Source organism: Lissotriton helveticus, chromosome 2_1 (genome assembly GCF_964261635.1).
Source record: "Lissotriton helveticus chromosome 2_1, aLisHel1.1, whole genome shotgun sequence".
NCBI lineage: Eukaryota > Metazoa > Chordata > Amphibia > Caudata > Salamandridae > Lissotriton > Lissotriton helveticus.
In genome coordinates, this window is record NC_136059.1 from 1194555622 (window position 1) to 1194578988 (window position 23367).

Here is a 23367-nt window from a genome sequence, read left to right on the forward strand (position 1 = left end):
GTGCTAAGTAGAACTACATTGTCTGCATATTGCAAGGTTGAGATCGCTTGTTGAGCTAGTTTTGGGGGATGTGAGTCTACTTGCTTTAGTCAAGTTGTATGATCCACCAAGAATAAATTAAAAAGTAGGATACATACATGGAGGACAGTAGATGATTTCTCCCCAGCTTGACTTGGAGCCATGTGTTTGCATGCAAGAGCTGACATGCACAGAGGAGATTTGATGGAATATTTATCCCTTGGAGTTTTTTCCAAAGTAGGATTCTATTGACATGGTTGAATGTCTTAAAAAAGTTGATAATGCAGGCATATAGAAGCTGGCTTTTGCTGATTCATCTTCCCACAAGCATTCGAAGTGCTGCCAGATTGTCCAGAGTGCTTAGGTCAGGCCTGAAGTTAGTTTGGTTACAAGGAATTAACTTTTTGGGCACTGCCCACAACTCAAAATCTTTCAGGAGGAGCCTTGCAAAGTGTTTAGTCTCCATATCCAGAAAGGCAAACGATCTGTAGCTCTCTGGGTTTGTGAAATCCATTGTATTAAAGCCCACTCATTACTTGCCTACACTTACCATTGGCTGGTTTCCCCATGGCTCTCATGTCACTTTACTTACCATTGGCTGGCTCCCACATGGGTCTCCTTTCCTTGCTTCCTATTGGTTATCACCTCTTTACTTACTATTGGCTGGCTCCAACTTGGGCCTCAGTTCCATGCGTCCTATTGGTCAGTGCTCATCCTGCCTCCTGCCTCCTGCTTCCTTCTCCTGGGCTTGATGTCTTTGTCCATGCCATCCATGCAGTGGAGTTTGGACGAAGTACTGTTTCCTGTGGCCAGTGTACTTCCAATGACCACATGCTTCCCAAGTAACTTTTTTTTTTTACTTTTACAAATGCACTCTCTAGGAACGCATGTGTCTGCTGTCCGTCTGCCTAAGCCTGCTGTCTTTGCTTTTACCGACTTCCTTCTTCCATTCCTGTGTTTAATGAATTCATCAACATTACAACCTACAAGCATTGTTTACCAGTTTAAAAAGCTACAACAGATTAGAACACCCGCTCAATTGAAAAATATTCCTAATTTGTCACTGATTATGCCTGTCTTTAGTTGACTAGTCCATCTCTTAGCATTGTACATAAAGAAATGTGAAAATCTCCACTGACACACACCGCAAGTATATATATATATTTTTTACAAAAGGGGGCTATGTTGAAGATGCCAGAATATTAGGAGCCTGATTTGTTTAGAAAAGTATTGATTCAACCCAACTTTGGCTGGGCATCTCTATATTCACCTTCTATGCTGAAATACTGCTTTGTGTGATTATTATGATGTAATATATTATTGCTTATGCTTATGTTTTTGGACAATAAATCAAAACCAATTATATTTTACTTTCTATGTTCTCTTTTTAGAATGTCATCAAGGGTATTCCTTATGAGACACAGAGAAAGGCTCATAGATGAACTAGAAGCCTCTGTGGATTGTATTCTTGATAAGCTGCTGCAGGGAGAGTTGATCACTAGAGATGACCATGAAGATGTTGCATACGAACGAGGACCTAGGAAGCAAGTTAGACGGTTGCTTGATATCATTGACCTTCGAGGGGAGGCGCTTGCTTCTGTCTTCTGTTCTGTCTGTTTGCAAATCAAATCCAAAAGACCTAAAAAAAAGCAAACAATTGTACAAAGGAGCTCAACAGGTTAGTAGCAACATGAAACTAGTAAACATTTATATATATTTTTAATGGTAACGTTGTTATTTTTCTATCCCATTCTAGTTATCACAATCCACTATTCAGTGTATGTTCTGTGATTACTGTTGTCCTTCTGTGTTCATCTCTCATAACACAGCTCAGGAGCCTCCCAACCCTGGACTTTTTGTGTCAAATAAGTCTGATTCCCATCGCCTGTTGTCTTGAATTAAAATGATCACGGTATGTATACAGCAGCCTGCAAAAGACAAAACGTCAAGCAACATCACTGCCTACATTGAGTACATACCAAGTTCAGTCTTAAAGAATTTCGACAAAGCCCTACTATGCACTGGTTCATTGAAAACATATGTATTTTACTCAATCCACAGAACCTCTCACTGACTCTGCTCCTTATGGGAACAATCCATTTCGAACTGGCAGGTGATGTCCGCTCCAGAAGGGAGTTCAAGAATGCTAGCCAGACAAATACCATTGGCCAAGACTGTTTGTAAGCATTCCTCCACTCTCTATTTGTGTGTTTGATCTAATGCCTTAAGTGGCCATGGGCAGTTGTGCATCCCTGAAGAAGCCAGTCTGGGTTGCTTGTGTTCCCTTCCGGAGGGGACCTTGCCTAGCAGTTCAGGAAGGACAGTTAACATGAGGAGCAGGGTCAGCACTCATTTCTGAAAGGTGGGTTTCTGTTTAGAATGGCACTGTAGTTATAAAATTGTGGATTGGAAGGCTACCCAAAAGAACACCAATAGAGTAGACTATTTCCAAGAAATAATCTCATCATATTGAGCATGCAAGATGCTAAAGGGGCTTCATCTACTTTCATTGAGCCCAGTATAAAAAAAAGACAGTGGCCCATCTGCTGAAATAGATGCTAGAGCCTAGTAGTTCAAGTTAACACAATATATACATAAAGAAATAATAATCAGAAAGGAAAAAAGGGAGAAGAAAATCACAAATTTAAATGAAAACAAAACATTCAATTTGACGAATATAAAAATATAGAAAAAGAAAGAAATAACCCATGTATAAGTAAATACAATTAATAGAAAATGTATTAAAAATGATAAATAATTCAATCCTAAAACATATAATGCAATGGCGCTCAGTACGATACACAAACAACAAAATAGACAATACAGTGTGTAATATAAGAACAAAACTGAAACAATACAAAGCAAACAATGTGTCCTCTTCAATTTCGGCCACATCATCATCACATGCGTCAATGGCGTTTCGACCATAATAAAACTGAAGAGTCATCATCAGGACAGGACAATGATTTTATGAGCGTGCAAAATATATCAGTGAAGCATATCCAGAAGAGAGTGTGGTATATTCCGACAGCAACTTGTTCAGAAGTTAGAAAACTCCAAGAGACGAGTAACCAACCAGCCTGTTCCATCAAACAATTAAAACAGAGCCAAATTAATTGGCAGTAGGCTTATATGTATATAAATCCTAAAAGGTCGAATCGTTCCGGATTGAGTCATGATGGTGGGAGGCAATAGAGCCTGTTAGGTTGGACTGTGCAATTAAGCACTGCCCCCATAAGTTTGTGCTGAGTTTCTTAAAGGCGACCTACAGTTTATTAACTATGAATAATTGATGGTAGTTATGTGAAACCCAAATTCAGACACCGAGAACGATTCGATCTTTTAGGATTTATATACATACAAGCCTACTGCCAATTAATTTGGCTCTGTTTGAAGGAGTACTGATGAGTGAGTGAAATTTAAAATGTGAGTGCGTCGCAGTCTAAAGTCGCTGACAGCGGCACACAGGAGACCTTAAAATAATCCTAATAGAAGATAGCAAGGCCTCCACCTCTTTTTCCAGATCTGACAAGTATGGAAGTGGCATAACCCGGTGGGATAGCCAATATGATATCCGGTTCGGTATCTGCATTTGCCCAAGTTTCAGTCACAAATGGCAGGTCTACCATTTGGGTTTCTAAAAAGATTCTAAAATCCATGGTGTTCTTAGAAAGGGGCTTTGCATTTACCAGCACATAATTAATGCCTCTATAGCGAGTGGGAGGTTTGAGGGGGAGGGAACTGGAGAACTGAGTGAATAAACCTTAGTAAATGATAAATGAAGTTTACAGATATGACAAACACTTGTCCTCATTAGATCAGGCAGAGAGAAATGGGCCTGGGCAGCTCTTACCTGTAGGTCTGTTGATAAAAGCTCAGTCTGTGAGTAGCAGATAGGAGTCTCAGGATGGTAGACAAAACAGAAAAGAGGGCTGGTCCTGAGCACGGTCTGAGCGCAAACAGGCTTGCCTTAGGCACCCTTCGATGCACCAGCGGCTCACTCTCTGCGCGTACATGCTGTGAAGCCTCCAATGAAGTCCAGCAGGGGGTGAGGGGGGGGGGGGTGTCGAGGCATGTCAGTGAGTGCACTAGAGCACGAAGGGCTAACATTGTATTGCCTTGCCCACTTGCGTAATCTGAACTTACGCACACCACTTACTCACACAGAAACTCCAACACTCCTCTGGAGGTAAAAGGGGCTTTATTAATATTGTAGACAAGGGCAATAAGTCACTGAAGCTAGTAAATTCTTAGGCACCGAGTGAAAGGCAATAAACAATGAATACACCACACTATATATATAAATATGAAACTGTGAATGCAGGTATATCAACGGTTAATGTACAAAGCACCTCACCAGATGCGTCTGCACTGGAGACTTCAACATCCCTGGCCAAGCACCGAAAACACCAAGTCGGGAACCCTGTAGAGACTGGGGCACAGGAAGTAATCTCTCCGGGCACCAAAGTCGTCCCGCGACTGCGTCCACTCCAAGACTGAGTTCCTGAGCTCCATTCCACAGACACCGCTTTTTATAGTTAAATCAACACGTTCGAGAAGCCTCTAGTAGGCATTCACGCCCCTCTATCCATCATAGGTGCTGGCTGCATCTCTGCGTCAGATCCTCCCATACAGACCTGGCCAGATTCTGTTTCGGTGCGCCGAAGCAAAAGGCATTCCTTTCCCTATCTCCGGCCTTGGAGAGCCTTGCACAGCGCATCCTCCCTCTGTCCTAGAGTTAAGCATAGAATGCACAAAAACAAGCTGAAGCTACAAAATAACCTTATGAGATGTCTCGCACCAGCTTGTACTGGTTTACATGAAAAACATGTTTATTTTACTGCTGAAGTGTAACTACAGAAACAATAATGGTTCTGTCGGAAGGGAATACCTAATGATACGGTATTCAAATTCTATTACTGCATTAATATGTCCCTGTTGGGGTACACATGTGGTGGCACTTATACATAAAACAAAAACACTGACCCCATTGGTAGAGAAAGTACATTTTTAGTCATGTACTTACTTATTATTTCAAATTATTTTCAAGCATTAGTTGTGCTGTCTAAACGACAAATGAACATATACAAAAGAAAACACAGAAATTTGTGAAGGACTGGTACACATTAAAACATACATACATAAATACGTGGTAGGTCAATTATTAAAGATTGTCAACTGTGAACACAATAGTCAAGTAGACAAATCAATTACTTTTTGTTCCTAACGGACTTTGTACATTTGGATCTCAAGTTTGGTGCGTCGACGTTTCGACCCTGGGAAGCGATGCGCTGATTTGTGCGCATCAAGGGCGGGTCTTCATCAGGACTGGATGGATATGGGACAGTCTATAAATGTAAACGACATGTGTCAAGGGTGGGTCAGTGTTAAGGAGGAGGTGAGGTGGGATTAACCTCTACTATGCTCACCTTCTGAGGTGTACGAATCGTCAATGGTGTATGACTCGTCTGGTCCTATGTTTGGGACGGTGCTAGTCAGCCGACTAGCACATGTTGCTCTGTGATGCTGTCTTGTCTCTATAATCAAATATTGATTGATAACTAAGCAATATTGACACAGTCATGACTACAATATTGTATTGTTGAGCCCAACCGGCTAGGTCTCTACATACCTTTTTTACAACAAGAATAAAGCTGTGCAAGCATGAGGGGTTAATCCAATCAGGGATGCCGCATTAATCTGTGGAGTAATACGAATCATGGATTAGTCTGGGAAACTCCTATTATTCGGGTGATAAAAATGCAAAGGCACCCATCCTGTGGTGCTGTGTAAACATCGTGATAAAAAAGATTAAAAACGAGTGCGGTTAGATTCTTGACGGACCGCATTGTTTAACTGGAGTGATGGTCCGGGATTAATGGGAGATGATCATGTATTCTAGCGTGGCTCCAATATGCGCTCGCTCATGCACGCGAGATTACATAGAGATGGTGATTTATTACTTACTGATAAGGCGGCTACGTAACTCGTGCGTTGCCCTTACGGTGATTAGAACAAAAAATATTACAGTCCGGAGGCATGATTCTATGGTTGTGTGGCCCTGGGACAACGGGAAGGTTGTGGGTTGCACGTTAATTAAAGTTCGGGCGCGTAGCCGAGGAGTTGGTGATACAAGGCGCGTAATTTCTTGCTGTGCCTACAGGGTGATTAATAAAAGCCTATGCCGCGTGATTGAAAATACATGTGTACTGGACCAAGCCTGGTAGAAAAAGAATTGTGGGTAAATTATTAAAAGCCCTTTCATCGTAATTAAAAAATAACGTGTGAAGGTCCACAGACTAGTGGAAGCAGAACAACTGTGGATGAGCCGTTGATTCACTTACTTGGGAACGAAGGCAGCTTGCGTCTCTCTCCGTCGGATCCTGGGTGAGGAATGCCGATGGAGGCTGCCAAGTACGTCCTATTTGACATGCGCTAAGCCTTGGCCTACGTGTGTACGTGTCTCACGTGATGACAATCCGCGATCTATTTAGTGTACTGCCTATACATAGGGATTGTCAATATAATGTTGTATTGTTCAGTGTGAAAATACTCATCTACAGATCATGGGCCAATTCCTGTCGAAATAGTTAATTTCTTTCGAAGTAGCGGAGGAATCAGTCATGCTGAAGTGCGCAATGATTAAATAGGTGATGAAAGCGTTTGTTTAACCTCGCGTACCTTCTCTTGTAGATTTCATCGATTCCATTTAGGATTCTTGGACATCTATGGCAAGCAGGTATGCTTGTGAACAGCCAGATATACCATTCTATACTGTGTAGTACAATGCAGAGTATTCAGTGCATACTCATGGTTCCTGAGTGATTTTATATATATACGTTATGCCAGATGACCACCTTGCAGTGAAACGTATAAAATCATGAGATGTCTGTGTGGAGACAGTTAATGGTCAATTACTTATATACATTATGCCTGATGACCAGCTTACAGTGAGATACATACAAACTCCTGTGATGTCTGTATGGAGACAGATACTGGTACTATTCTATACACAGGAAATTAGATGTCAATGCATGTGGTTATACAATAACATGAAGTGGATTATTCATATGTACATCGGTTAAGCAGAATTGAATGCAAAGTGGTAGGTGCTCCACTAGTTGAACATTACTCACTACTCGGTCACACATCGGAAGAAGTAGAATGGACAGTGCTGGAAAAGGTCGTCCTCCACCAGAGGGGTGGCCACATATCAAACCAACTGAACTTTAAGGAATGTCGGTGGATACATACTACAGAAGCAGCCACTCATGGTCTCAATGAACAGGAAGATACCTATGTTCAAATGAGCAGACTATGACGCACCACATCAATATAACTTTATGAATCCCTTCCGAATAGGAACCTTTTCTGGAAATTACACACATGGTCACTGGAGTTAGTCTCAGGGCATTGGCAATTTTAATCAAGTACATGAGAAGTTCCAACATAAGCGCTTTTTAGTTTTATCATCAACATGAATACCACCGCTTCACGTTTGCAATTACATCCTGTAACTGTTCAATGTATTGAATGCTTGCATGTAGAACTGTAATAGGCCTTATGAAAATATGTACAAAGTAACATGACGGATTAGAGTGCATTCTAATAGCACAGTAATATAGGCAAAGATATTTCAACAATGTAGAATGATTGTTATAGTAGGATTCTGTTCAAAAGCTTAACCGATGTACGTATGAATAATCCACTTCATGTTATTGTATAACCACATGCATTGACAACTAATTTCCTGTGTAAAGAATAGTACCAGTATCTGTCTCCATACAGACATCACAGGAGTTTGTACGTATCTCACTGTAAGATTGTCATCAAGCATAATGTATATAAGTAATTGACCATTAACTGTCTCCACACAGACATCTCATGATTTTATACGTTTCACTGCAAGGTGGTCATCTGGCATAACGTATATATATAAAATCAATCAGGAACCATGAGTATGCACTGAATACTCGGCATTGTACTACACAGTATAGAATGGTATATCTGGCTGTTCACAAGCATACCTGCTTGCCATAGAGGTCCAAGAATCCTAAATGGAATCAATGAAATCTATAAGAGAAGTTACGCGAGGTTAAACAAACGCTTTCATCACCTATTTAATCATTGCGCATTTCAGCATGACTGATTCCTCCGCTACTTCGAAAGAAATTAACTATTTCGACAGGAATTGGCCCATGATCGGTAGATGAATATTTTCACACTGAACAATACAAAATTGTATTGACAATCCCTATGTATAGGCAGTACACTCAATAGATCGCGGATTGTCATCACGGGAGACACGTACACATGTAGGCCCAGGCTTAGCGCATGTCAAATAGGACGTACTTAGCAGCCTCCATCGGCATTCCTCACCCAGGATCCGACGGAGAGAGACGTAAGCTGCCTTCGTTCCCAAGTAAGTGAATCAACGGCTCGTCCACAGTTATTCTGCTTCCACTAGTCTGTGGACCGTCACACGTTTATTTTCAATCACGATGAAAGGGCTTTTAATAATTTACCCACAATTCTTTTTCTACCAGGCTTGGTCCGGTACACATGTATTTTCAATCACGCGGCATAGGCTTTTATTAATCACCCATAGGCACAGCAAGAAATTACGCGCTTTGTATCACCAACTCCTCGGCTACGCGCCTGAACTTTAATTAAGGTGCAACTCACAACCTTCCCGTCGTCCCAGGGCCACACAACCATAGAAACACGCCTCTGGACTCTAATATTTTTTGTTCTAATCACCGTAAGGGCAACGCACGAGTTACGTAGCCGCCTTATCAGTAAGTAATAAATCACCATCTCTATGTAATCTCGCGTGCAGGAGCGAGCGCATATTGGAGCCACGCTAGAATACATGATCATCTCCCATTATTCCCGGAACATCACTCCAGTTAAACAATGTGGTCCTTCAAGAATCTAACCACACTTGTTTTTAATCTATTTTATCACAATGTTTACACAGCACCACAGGATGGGTGCCTTTGCATTTTTATCACCCTGGATAATAGGAGTCTCCCAGACTAATCCATGATTTGTATTACTCCACAGATTAATGCGGCATCCCTGATTGGATTAACCCCTCATGCTTGCACAGCTTTATTCTTGTTGTAAAAAAGGTATGTAGAGACCTAGCCGGTTCGGCTCGACAATGCAATATTGTAGTCATGACTGTGTCAATATTGCTTAGTTATCGATCAATATTTGATTATAGAGACAAGACAGCATCACAGAGCAACATGTGCTAGTCGGCTGACTAGCACCGTCCCAAACAAAGGACCAGACGAGTCATACACCATTGACGATTCGTACACCTCAGAAGGTGAGCATAGTAGAGGTTAATCCCACCTCACCTTAACACTGGCCCACCCTTGACACATGTCGTTTACATTTATAGGCTGTCCCATATCCATCCAGACCTGATGAAGACCCGCCATTGATGCGCACAAATCAGCGCATCGCTTACCAGGGTCGAATCGTCGACGCACCAAACTTGAGATCCAACTGTACAAAGTCCGTTAGGAACAAAAACTAATTGATTTGCCTACTTGACTATTGTGTTCACAGTTGACAATCTTTAATAATTGACCTACTACGTATTTATGTATGTATGTTTTAATGTGTACCAGTCCTTCACAAATTTCTGTGTTTTGTTTTGTATATGTTAATTTGTCGTTTGGACAGCACAACTAATGTTTGAAAATAATTTGAAATAATAAGAAAGTACATGACTAAAAATGTAGTTTCTCTACCAATGGGGTCAGTATTTTTGTTTTATGTGTAAGTGCCACCACATGTGTACCCCAACAGGGACATATTAATGCAGTAATAGAATTTGAATACCGTATCATTAGGTATTCGCTTCCGACAGAACCATTATTGTTTGGCGGTGGCGGGGTCGTTGGTGAGGGAGAGGATCAGCTGGGTGTCGTCGGCGTAGGAGATGATGTTAAGGTTGTGTTGGCGTGCGATGGCAGCGAGAGGGCTCATGTAGACGTTGAAGAGGGTGGGGCTGAGTGAGGATCCTTGCGGGACGCCGCAGATGACTTCGGTGGCCGCGGATCGGAACGGGGGGAGGCGGACTCTCTGGGTTCTTCCGACGAGGAACAAGATGATCCACTCCAGGGCCCCTCCTTGGATTCCAGTGTTGCTGAGGTGCTGGATCAGGGTGCAGTGGCATACGGTGTCGAAGGCTGCTGAGAGGTGTAGGAGTTTGAGGGCAGCAGTTTCCCCGTTGTCGAGCAGGGATCTGATGTTGTCGGTAGCTGCGATGAGAGCGGTCTCGGTGCTGTGGTTTGCTCGGAAACCGGACTGTGATGGGTCGAGGGATCCGTTGGTCTCGAGGAAGGCGGAGAGTTGTCTGTTGACGGTCTTCTCGATGACTTTGGCTGGAAAGGGGAGGAGCGAGATGGGGCGGAAGTTCTTGAGGTCCGTGGGGTCCGCGGTGGGTTTCTTCAGGAGGGCGCTCAGCTCGGCATGTTTCCACGTCTCCGGGAATGTGGCGGATGCGAAGGAGCTGTTGATGATGTTCCGGAGCTGGGGTGCGATGATGGAGTTTGGCTTTGTTGAAGATGTGGTGTGGGCAGGGGTCGGTTGGGGAGCCAGAGTGGATGGTGTTCATCAGGCGGGTGGTTTCTTCGGTGCTGACAGGGGTCCAGGTGCAGAGGGTGGTGATGGGGGGCGTTGGTTCGGTGGTTGGGTGCGTGGTCTGTGCGCCGAAGCTGTTGTGTATGTCGGCGATCTTGCGGTGGAAGAACGAGGTGAGTGAGTCGCAGAGGTCTTCCGAGGGTGTGATATCGTTGTTGCAGGCGCTGGGGTTGGAGAGCTCTTTAACGATGCTGAAGAGTTCCTTGCTGTTGTGGGTGTTGCTGTCCAGTCGTTCTTTGAATGTTGTCCTTTTGGTGGTGCGGATCAGCTGGTGGTGTTTGCGGGTGGCGTTCTTGAGGACTATCATGTTATCTGTTGTCTGGTCGTGGCGCCAGGCTTTCTCGAGGGTGCGGCAGGTTTTCTTGGAGTTTTTGAGGTCGTTGGTGAACCACAAGGCTTTCCTGCTGCCGGATCTGCTGGGACTGTTCTTCAGTGGTGCGAGGTCGTCGGCGCAGGTGGTGAGCCACTTTGTGAGGTTGCGGGCTGCTTCACTCGGGTCCGTCGTGTTGGTGGGTGGGTTCTGGCTGAGGGCGGTGGTGAGCTGGTCGGCGGTGATCTTGCTCCAGTTTCTGCGGGGGACCTGCTGCGGGTGGTGGTGGGTCGTGGTTCTCCTCAAGTTAAAGTGGACGCAGCTGTGATCTGTCCAGTGTAGTCCAGAGGAGTGGCTGAAGGAGATGTGCTTGCTGGAGGAGAAGACGGGGTCAAGCGTGTGGCCGGCGTAGTGGGTGGGGGTGTTCACCAGTTGCTTGAGTCCGAGGTTAGTGAGGTTGTCCAGCAGGGCGGCGGTGTTGCTGTCATTGTTGTTCTCCAGGTGGAAGTTGAGGTCCCCTAGGAGGATGTAGTCTGATTAGGTGAGGGCGTGTGGACTGATGAAGTCTGCGATGGCTTCGCTGAATTGTGTGCGTGGTCCCGGGGGTCTGTAGATGAGAGTGCCTCTGAGGGTGGTCTTGGGGTCGGTGTGTATCTGGAAGTGAAGGTGCTCGGCGGCGGTGAGGGTGTCGTCGGAGTTGGTCGTGATGCGGATGGTGTTTCTGTGGACGATGGCGATGCCTCCTCCGGTTTGATTGACGCGGTCCCTCCGGGTGATCTTGTAGCCATCCGGGATGGCCATGGCGATGTCGGGGGCAGAGGAGGCGTTCAACCAGGTTTCTGTGAGGAATGTGACGTCTGGTGATGTTGTGTCGAGGAGGTTCCAGAGTTCGATGGCGTGCCTGTGGACGGAGCGGGTGTTGAGCAGGATGCACTTGAGGTGGTTGTTGCTGGTGCTCGGCTTGGCGGGTGCGGTGCAGGTTCGGAGGCAGGTGAATTGGCAGGCTTGGCAGGTGAAGGGTCCGTGGGTGCGTTTCGGGGTGGCTCTGTAGCAGGCGGGGTTCCGGCTGGCGCTGAGTGTGTGGAGGGTGGCGGCGTCGTAGGTCCGTCTGGTGGGCTGGCATCGTTGAGGACCAGGGTTCCTGGCGCTGGGCGCGGTCCAGGTGTGGACGGGCGTAGACGGGCTTGCCTTTGTGGCGCCTTTGTCGCACCAGCGGCGCGGCCGCGCAGCGGTCTCCATAAGAGGGAAGGAGGGGAGGAGGGGTCAGCTGGGAGGCGGGAGGGAAGAAGCCAATGGGTGTAGAGGGGGCGGGGCCGCGCGGGAGGCATCGACAGGAAAGACGGGGCTGAGGAGCCCGACAGAAGAACCAGGAAATAACACTTACTCACTCGGGGGTACAAAAAAGAGAAGGGGGCGGGCAGGCACAGCTTTTCATGTTCCTTGAACATCTAATAACAATTCGGCTAAAGCAGCAGAAGTATGATTTAGATTCTTCTCAATTAAACAGGCAAGCTTAGCAATAGTTCGTGCATTATAAATGGACAGCCCTGGAACTCCTACAATGGAAATAGCCAAACTAGTATACTCTGTTCTAGAAAGCAAGTCAATATTGGAGTCACAATCCTCAGGTAATTGAACAGCGGCTCTAGAAGAATGAATACGTGTGACAGAATGCATGGGAAAAAGCATAAGACTTAATCTTGATAAGGCACAAGGTCCTCCAGTTATGTTAGCTCGTATGTAAGTGTATGAAATATTGCCAAACAAGAACAACCATCCCTTAGGTAATTTCACATGGTGAACATGGCTAGCGGCTAATACTGTGTGATTACAGACCATATAATTGGTAACATTACTACAAAAACTGTCATGTCGTGACTGACATGTTTGTTGATCAGTGGTCAATCGTTTTCATTTCTCTAGTTTCATTTGGCCACACTTGCCAATTTTGGCAGGGTCACAAGTTAGTTGATAGCAAACGTCTCCAGTAAAGATATTGTAGGTAACAATACTCGTCATGTTCCTCCAGAGGCTATCTGTAACCTCCGGGCAAAAGTGACAGTACTCATATAGACTCAGATGTGTTTGAACATCAATTTCCTCCACTACCCCATCAAAGTTAGTTTGGTTGAAGATGTGCAGAAGCACATGTGCAGAGGTAGGTACGGCGACAAGACAAGTGGATATCATATCAGCTGTACTCTGAAGATTTCTCATACAGAAGTGGGAAGTGTTCAGCACATTCCCGGCCAAGTCGGTCCAGATGTTATCCGGTTGCTGCAACAATGCTGTCATCCGACTCGGGCGGTTGATCCCCTTCGGCATCCCCGGGCCCTCCCGGACACACCCTAACACCGACCACACAGCACAAGCGTCGCAGTGGCAAGCCATACTGTGATCTAGAAACAGAAAACAAACTGGTATAATCACTCTCGCAAATACCATTTTTCAGCAGGTACATTTTCCCACTTTTCCTGTCCGGGTCTCATGATGACTAGGATATTATCCTTGCCCATAGCGATTAATTCTGCAAGTTAAGGAGGTTTGTTTGTGGACTCCACCCACAATTTCGCCCCTGGGTTCTTGTCAGTAAATCTGAACCCGCCCTTTCCTCGCACAATTAGAAGGGCTGGGGCCGTCCCCTTCATGACATTTCCTCCATAAACCGGCATGATGACCATTTGGGCAACACTGTCACCGGGTTACACAATCAGATCATTCTCTCCACTGTTCAATAGGATTACTTTGATCTCCCCCCGGTAATCAGCATCGACCACCCCTCCCAAAACCTGGATGCCTTTAAGTGTAAGCTCAGATCGAGGAGCGATTAATCCGAAATGCTCTGGGGGAATTTGAACTCCAATTCCTGTCTCAATCAAGGTAATGTCTCGTGGTTGAAATCAATAGAGTTTCAAGGCATGTAAATCGAGACCGGCAGCCTCTGGTGTGGCACGATATGGAGCTAAAGCTCTGGAAGCTGTCTCCCAATACAGAATCGTGTTTGTGGCCACATGGGACTTAATCTGCAAAGCTGGGGTCAACATGCGCATCAAAGGAGTCTCTGTATTGGCAAGGGGTCGGTTGTTCAAAATTTGCAATGCATCAGGCAAGTGATCCCTCCACCCCTTCAATGACCCATCAAACAACTTTTTCAACTGCTCTTTCAGCAAACCATTCATTCTCTCAATCAAACACGCTGCCTGTGGGTAATAGGATGTGATAGATCCACTCAATGTTATGCTGCACACAAAAATCTTGCACCATCTTTCCTTTAAAGTGAGACCCATTGTCACTTTGGACCTGCAAAGGAATTCCGTAATACAAAATCAACAAATTCAAAGTTTTCAGAGTGTTAGACTGGGTTGCTCTCTTGCATGGAAAGGCGATGAGATAGCCAGAATAGGTATCCACCACCGTGCATGCATACTGACATCCTCGACTCATTGGCATCGGCCCGATGAAATCAATTTGCCATATTTGCTCTGGCAACTTCCCTCTGCCTAGCTGGCCTCTCACTACCTGTGGAACTGGTCTGTGCTAAGTATGCTGACAAACAGTGCAGTAAATGATCGCAGTCTTAATCAAATCTAGGGGAATATACATCCCTCTACTTTCAGCCCACCTGCTAGTGGCTCGCTCGCCCAAATGTCCGCTTTTCTGATGCGCCCATTTACCCATGCCCACCAAGTCAGAATTCTGCGTCGCCACCTCAGCTTCACAAATCTTTGCTTCTTGGTCTGCAAAAGAATTGCACCAACGCTCTAGTGAGTCAGTCGGGCAATGAGCATCGACATGATAAACTGTGACTGTACTCTGGGACAACAATTCCCAAATCTCCTGCCACAACTCCTTTCCCCAAACTTCCCTGTTGTGAATCATCCAATTGTGAGCTTGCCATGTGGTAAGCCAAGTGGCTGACCCATTGGCCGTGGACCATGAATCAGTAAAAATGTGACATGCACCAGAAATCTCTTGCTTTAATGCCTGGTAAACCGCGTCCAACTCTGCAAACTGACTACTTCTTCCCTCAACAACTTTTTGGTCACAGGATTGTAACAACACTGCCTTCCAATGTCTCTTGGTCCCCACATATCTGGCTGAGCCATCGGTAACCCACACATGCATCTTATCCTCAGCGGACAACTCTGAAAAAGGCCCGCCCCATTTCACCGGGGACTCTCGCACTTTGGGTACATCTTGCAACATTTCTGCATCTGCTATGGGAGTTTGTGCCACTTGCTCATGCAGCACTGCGGTACCTTTAGGACCAACTCGTGCTCTGTCTTGTATGTACCACTTCCACTTTATGACGCTAGCCTCCTGTGCATGCCCAATCCTGTGTGTCTTGGGTGAGCTCATCACCCATTGTATGATAGCTATCTCAGGTCTCAAAAACCCATTGTGCCCCAGGGTCAAATGCTCGGTATCCACCAGACCCCAATAACATGCCAACAACTGCTTCTCAAAAGGAGTGTACCGCTCTCCAGCATCAGGTAATTTATTTGTCCAAAACCCTAGGGGCACCTTCTGTCTCCCCTGTTTTTGCCACAGGCTGCAGGTCGCATACTGATCCTGGACCGTTACATTTAAATCAATGCTTCCCTCTCGTATGGGCCATAAATCCAAGGCACACTGTATAGCCTCCTTCGCTAACTGAAACGCCTGTTGCTGGGCCTCCCCCCACTCAAACTCATGCTTCTTCCGCGTAACCTTGTACAGAGGGGCCAAACTCTGACTCAAATGGGGAATGTGCTGTCTCCAAAAACCAAACAATCCAATGAAACGCTGCGCCTCCTTCCTGTTTCGCGGCACTGCAAACTCTTTGATCTTTTGGTTTACTTGTGGCAGCACCTCTCTATGCCCCTGATGCCACTGAATACCTAAAAACTTCACACTCTGGGAGGGTCCCTGCAACTTCTCGGGGTTAATCACCCACCCTTTGCTTTGCAAGTGCTCTACAATTCTGTCTAGTTGAGCATGTACCTGTTCTTGGGTATCTCCTTGAATCAACAAATCATCGATGTAATGGCAAAGTTGTACTCCAGGAATAACTGACACCTCATCCAAATGCTCTGCCACCAGCCGGTGACAAATCGTAGGACTATGTAAATACCCCTGGGGTAAAGATGTGAACGTGAACTGCCTACCGCTCTGTGAGAAGAAGAATTTTTCCTGGGACTCGGGGGCAATTGGAATAGTGAAAAAAGCATTGGCAATATCAAGTGCCGCATACCATGTCCCATTGTGTTTCTGAATTTTCTCAATCAAAGTGATGGTGTTGAGGACCGCGGCTGTCAACGGGGGCATATGCTTATTCAGCTCGTGATAATCCACAGTCATACGCCAGCTCCCGTCCGGTTTGCGCACGGGCCACATAGGGTTATTCCACACTGTGATAACCGGTCTCACCACCCCCGCCTCCACCAAGTCCTGTATTGTTGCGGTAATCTCATCATGTCCCCCTGGAATCCTGTACTGCTTCATGTGAACTACTTTTGTTGCTTGGGGCACCTTCACTGGGGGAATCTTCAAGCACCCCACCCTCACAGCAGCCACCGAAAAGTACTGCTTTGACCCAAACTGATAGCATCCATCATCTAAATATAGGGTCATACCTTTCAGAATGTCAATGCCAATGATGTACTCAGAAATAGGCACAATCAAAACAGTATATGCTCTCTTGGGAAGTCTGCCTATTTTCATCTGAATTACCATTTGCACTGCTGGTGTTTCCTGTCCACCCAAACCTGTTTTTCGTGGATTGCCATGTATCCACGTGGCCTCCGCTCCGGTGTCTACTAAGGCCCGCACCTCCTGAACATTTCTATTTTTCCAATAGATCTCAACCCTCACATGCAGTCTATTATCTCTGTGAGCCCATCCCTGCACCGGAGCTTGGCCCATTTCCTAATCTAATTTTCACCTGCGCAGCTCTGCATCTGCCAGGCGCAGATCCCGGCGCAGTTCTGAATACAATGTCGGGTAACCCTCAGGGAACAACTCCTCCTCTTCCCTGTCCCCATCTGAATCTGTGCAATCTCGGTCCCAACCTTTCTCTTTTGTCACTCTCACATGAGATTCCCTCTCTCTCTCTCTCTCTCTCTCTCTCTCTCTCTCTCTCCTCACCTGCTTTTTCGTGCTTCTCCTCAGGCTCCAATTCCCTGTGACTTATTTTCTTATTATCTTTTCTATTCACATGCCTACTCCCCTCCTTCCTATCCAGGCCTCGCTTACGGTACATTTCCCACAAGCTTTAGGTCTCAATAGCATCAATCTCACTCCTTGACACCCCATCCTTTAACAGCGCCAAAAACATATCACGTCGGGTCACTCGGTTGTTATCAGTGCGGGACTCTGAGCACGAAGCCCTGTCTGTTTGGCCCATTCCCCAAGCTCTCACAGCTCACAGACCGCCTTGACTACTTCTCCTATGGTATTACCAGTTTGGGTGGGTGAGTACGCCCGCTATTATGCCACCCTCCAATGGAAGGGGGACACCTACTGCTTTGGCCTCAGCCCTTCCGGCCTGTCCTGATTCTGACCTGCCCACAGCAAAGAAACTGGCGTGTCCAGCGGCCCCCCAGAGCCCAGAGGATCTGCCTTGCACTCACCTTACAGACTGTCTCCTGTGAGCACCGAGTTTGCTCAACCAAAGACTCCAAGACCAGAACCCGGATCCAGAAGTCTCCGCGATTCTGCAACACTCTGCACCCGATGCACCTGGCCCGAGTTTGAGTGGCCCAACACCACAGGGAGGTCTGCCCGGCCATTCTAACCTGGGACACTGTGATCTCCAACTTCCCTCAAGCATCAAGACGACACATGCAACCTCAACATAAAGGGCCCCCACGACAGGAGCCGGTAAGAGGAACCTGACTCCAAAAGACAACACCCCTCAGCCTTGTGCAGCCCAACCGTCCAGGCATTCCCCAAAATCCCAACTTACGTCTCCAGCCAGTGGTTGCCTTCAGGAAGGCTGCCTGCCTCAGCCTGCAACCTCTTTGCCTAACCGAAGATCTCCATTGATATCCATGGGGTACCCGATGTTGCCTTGGCATTCAGCACCCGTCCGCCCCTGTGCCACTAGTGATGCAGCTCCTGTGCTGATTGTTGGCCCCTGCAGTGCTGATCTTAACCCCAGGAGCTTTGCTACCACAACCGAGTGGCCTGCTCCTGAGCAGTCCCTGACTGAAGGCCTCCTTAGCCCCACTGGCTAATGTTGGGCCCATGCACTCTGCACCCGGCCGCCTCAGTTCCTCTGGAGGTGGAACTTGAGGTCCAACCTAGACCTTGGGGAACCTTGGTCTTGACACCTAAAACTCCCATTCACGAGTCGAGTACTTACCTTTTAAACTGACAATCATGTTTCTCCTATAGGGATCAATGTTATGCGTTCTTGCCCCTAAAATGTTGAATGCGTTGAACTGATATTTTGTATGGAGAAGATGTAAGTACACAGCAAACCTTTAAAATTCTTACTTACCGTGTACAGTGAGATCCCTAGCGTGGTATCTAGGCATACCACCTCACGCAGTCAATGTAATCCAAAAGTATTCCAAAATTAATTACTGTGTAATTCAAACTGCTTTTAGAGCACACAAGAGCTCCCTCCAACTCTCCACCTCCAGCACGAGTGGCCCCTTCTCCAACACCGAACATCTCCACTTCCAGACCCAGACCAGCCCCAGAACTACCCTCCCGGCACCCTTGCCTACAGACCCCCGGTTCCCGTGCTCCTTTCCCCACCGCCATTGCCAACCTTGTCGCACACCACGCAATCGCCTCCACAGACTACATACTCATCGGAGACCTGAACTTCCACCTTGATAACCACAGTGACCTGGACTCTACAGCCCTCCTCGACAACCTTGCCAACCTTGGATTGAAGCAGCTCGTCACCACCCTCACCCACAAGGGCAGACACATCCTCAACCTCATCTTCATAGGCTTAACTAACATCCACTTCAGTCACACCACGCAGCCCCTCTGGACAGACCACCACTGCGTACACTTCTCCTCCAGCACCAACACCGCACACAAGCCTGCCCGTGCCCACCACGAAGGAACTGGAGCAAGGCCACAGAAGAGGACCTCAACTCTACCCTCATCCACGACCCCCCTCTCCCACGACCGATGGCAACTCTGCAGCCACAGAACTACACCGCTGGATCTCCAGCTGCGCAGACAAACTCGCTCCCCTCCGCTGCCCCAACAGACAATGCCCTCTGAAGGCCGCCTGGTTCACTACTGACTTCCAGGAAGCTAGACGCTCATGCAGACGGCTCGAGAAACGATGGAGAAACAGCAAAACAACTGAAGATCAGTCCACCTACAAGTAAGCCATGACAGAATACCACCAACTCATAAGAACCACCAAGAGGACCTTCATCAGAAATAAAATCCTCACCAGCAACTCAAAAGAACTCTTCAACATCATCCAGCAGTTCACCAAACCTCCCAGCGAAGCCACGGACATCACATTTTCCCAAGACCTCTAGAACAAACTCGGCTCCTACTTCCTCCTAAAGATCGAGGCCCCCTACGACAACTTCAGCGAACAGAATGTAGAAACCACCCTCCCTTCCAGCAATGACAGCCAGCTCACCATCCCCACCTGGACATCGGTCACCACCAAAGACACCACCACCACCATGAAAAGAACCCACTCAGGAACCCCCACAGACCCCTGCCCGCTTCACATCTTCCACAGAGCCGCCATCGCGCTTAAACTACGCCGCACCATCAATGCCACCTTCGAAGCCGGCATCTTCCCTGACAACTGGAAGCGGGCGAGGTCAAGCCCACCCTTCAAGAAAGCCTCGGCCGACCAAACAGACCTCAAAAACTAACGGCCCATCTCTCTCCATCCCTTCACAGCCAAAGTCACAGAGAAATTCATCAACGTACAACTGACCACCTTCAACGAAGAGAATGCCATACTCGACTCCTCCCTGTCTGGATCCGCAGCAACCACAGCACCGACACCGCCCTGTTCGCTGCCTTCAATGACATCAGCATGCTATTCGACCAGGTACACACCGCAGCCCTCATCCTGCTAGACCTCTCCACTGCCTTCAACACCATCTCCCACCGCACTCTTGCAACCAGACTCCATGACGCTGGCATACAAGGACTCGCCCTTGACTGGATCTGCTCCATTCTCACCAGCAGAACCCAATGGATCAGACTCCCACCCTTTCACTCGGAACCCACAGAGATCAACTGCAGGGTACCCCAAGGATCATCACTCAGCCCCACTCTATTCAACATCTACATGGCCCCCTTCGATGCTATCGTCAGACAGTATGGGCTCAGCATTTTATCCTTCGCTGACGACACCCAGCTCATCCTCTCCCTCACGAAGAACCCGAAGACACCAGACTCAGCTTTCAAGAAGGAATGAAAGACGTTGTAGCCTGGTGAGCGACAGCTGCCTAAAACTGAACAGAGGTCCTCGTTCTTGAACCCTCCCTTACTGCGTGGGACAGCTCCTGGTGACCCAGAACCTCTGTATCATTCTAGACGCCTCCCTGACCATGACTCGCCATGTCAAGCCGTCGCCTCCACCTGTTTCAACTCCCTCCGCATCCTCCGCAAGACCTTAAAGTGGGTCCCACCCTGAGCCATAAAAACCGTCACCCACGCTTTCATTACCAGCAGATTGGACTACGGAAACGGCCTCTACGTGGGAATCAACAAATTCCTGCTACAGAAACTCCAGACCAACCGAAACACCGCAGCCAGACTCGTCCTCGGCACCCCACTACATGAGCACATGACTCAACACTTGAAAGACCTCCACTGGCTCCCCGTTGAGAAGAGAGTAACTTTCAAGTTACTCACCCACAATTTCCTCCACAATATCGGACCAAAATACCTCAATGAAAGAATCTCTTTCCATGCACCCAAAAGAAACCTCTGCTCCGCCGACCTCACCCTAGCTACGGCCCCACGCATTCACAGAACCAGAGCCGGGGGAAGAGCCTTCTCCTACGTTGCAGACGAAGCCTGGAACGAATTCCCAGTCAACATCAGATGCTCCCCCACCCTGCACACCTTCAGGAAGAGCCTTAAGACATGGCTTTTCGGCTGACCTAGAGCTGCACCCCCCAGCGCCTTGAAACCCTCATTGAGTAGCGTGTTTTATAAACCCCCTGATTGATTGATTGTTTGATATCATTGCTGTGTGTTACTCATTTAAAAGAAATTTCAAATGTGAGTGATTGGTGATCATGTGCCAAAAGAAATGCACTACATCTTTAGCAAGATCACTTAGACTCATCCCACCTAAAACATATAGAAATATATACCAAGGAAAGTTGAGGAATAGTATCTCGCTAATGCTCTCGAAGTGAAGGGGAGTTCCTCAGAGGTAATAGCAGGCGTTCGCTACAAGCGATCTGTTGAATGAGGCAATATGAAGGGTTTCAAGATTACTAGTGGAGAAGGAGACAGTGAAATAAAGGGGTCGTGCGGTGAAGGAGAAATCCTAGCCGCTCGTTAAAGCATACTCACAGTGTCGACTGGTAGCTCTTGGCAAAGTCACCTACCCATGTCTGCGAACCCAGAAGGAACCGGTACCTGTGAGCAGCCGCGTTCCAGTAGTGCTGAATTAGAGGAGTATGACGGAATGTTGTAGGGGAAGGGTAAAAACCCCAATGTGTTCATAATGTAAGTACCGACTCATATGTTTTGTGTGTGCAAGAACTAAGCTGAAGATGAAAGATCGACAAAGATGTCGGATGTTGACGAAGTGGTCTCTCCTAATAGGTACAGCAGTATGATAAGTATGTGTTAGATCTCAGCTGAGAAAACTCAGTTACTTGAAAATAATTTTTTACTAAAAAAACCTTTTTCTTTTACGAATACAGTGGTGCAGATTACATAGTGCACTTAGAACACGGGATGTCATAGTTCAGTGCGTGAATGTGTGTCTTAAGGCGGAACACCCATCACTGTTCTCCAGAGAAAAGTGACCTCATGTTCAATTTGTTGTTAGGCTTAATTCTGATCCATTTCAGATTATCCACTGTATGGTTACGCTCTAGAAAATGGGAGGACATTTTAGTGCTAGTCCTCCTGCAGCGTATGGTGCTACGTTGTTCAGTTGTACGTGTGTTGGACTTGGCCCTTTTGGCAGGTTCACCCCAAAACTTTTTGCTTTTGCCTAGCCTGTTTCTGTAACCTGGTGTTGGTGATTTTAGGCCTCTGCGCACTTCTTCACTGTGGTACAGTGTAAAGTGCGTGAGCTCTCTGTGTATGTGTGGTGAGTGGCCTGCCCTCCCATAGGAATGCATGGGGAATATGTGTGTCCATGGTAGTTCCTGATGTGTGGGGAGTGCAGGGTCGAGTTTGGTATGTGCGAACTCGTGTGATTAATTGCTGCACGATGATGTGCGCGGATTTATTGTGTCTGGTGTGGAAGTGCCACTTCTAGAAGTTGGCATGTCTGTGCAGTGAATGTGAATTGGCTGTCTGGCTGGTGATTGGCTGGAGCTGGCTGGTGTGCCTGGCTCCAGGAATCAGGATGGGTCTGCCCCGGTGGTGAATGGAGAGATCTGCATGTTGATGGGAGGGAGGAGTGGACCTGTGACCTGAATAGGGCTGGCCTTCCCTCCACAATGCTGGCTCCACCCCCTGTGGTGCATCTGATGTCCCTAGCCTGGCCAGTGAAAGGGGGAGAGGGGCAGAGCAAAACAAAGTGCTCAGGAGTTCCCCATAACTAGTTGTAGCTGGTTCTCCCATTACCTGCACCCTGCTAGACAAAGGATTTTGGTGCATAAAAAGGGGGCTGTGACCCCATGAAGATGTTCTCGTTTTTAACTGGAATCTACCAGGGGCGTGCTGCTGCTGGGGCCCAGGGGAAGGCTTGCCTCCCTGGGCCCTGCCCTGCCCCTGGCTGCCTGGAGGACTTCTCTCTCTGGGACCACTTGTTACCTTGCTGGCTATTCCCCAGAGCTGTTCTGCTCCACCTTTATGTCTGCAGGACTGCTGGGACCTGCTTTCATTTGATTTTGCCCAGGACTGTGGCTGCCTCTTACCGCCTTGGGAGCGCTGTATTTTAAAATACCCCAGGAGGAATGCATGGGCTTGGCCGCCCTGGGCTGCAGCTGGTGGGAGGGAATCCCGACGTGGGGATCCCCCCTCCCTACCGATGTGGATGTTGCCAGAATCGCGGGTGCCACCCTGCTTATCTTTGTCTTATGCAGGTGCCCACCCCGCGTGATGAATGGGCCATTGTTTTAATTATGGGTGCCCACCCTGTTTTTGTGCTTAACTATGCGGGTGCCACCCCGCTGTGGATTTTTAATGACGGAGGGAGCCTACCCCTCATTGTGCCGCTGCCGCTGTAGCACGATCAGGAAGTCAGGCACGAT

General features: G+C 47.3%; 1 protein-coding gene across 1 annotated transcript in view; it reads left to right on the plus strand.

Moving 5' to 3' along the window:
* The window catches only part of LOC144819673 (NACHT, LRR and PYD domains-containing protein 12-like), a 778723-nt gene that overhangs the window by 361275 nt on the left and 394081 nt on the right, over nucleotides 1-23367 (plus strand). Inside the window, exon 2 of the mRNA XM_078677475.1 lies at nucleotides 1410-1696. Within this exon, the coding sequence (XP_078533601.1) occupies nucleotides 1410-1696 (287 nt within the window). The remainder of the gene's footprint in view (nucleotides 1-1409; nucleotides 1697-23367) is intronic.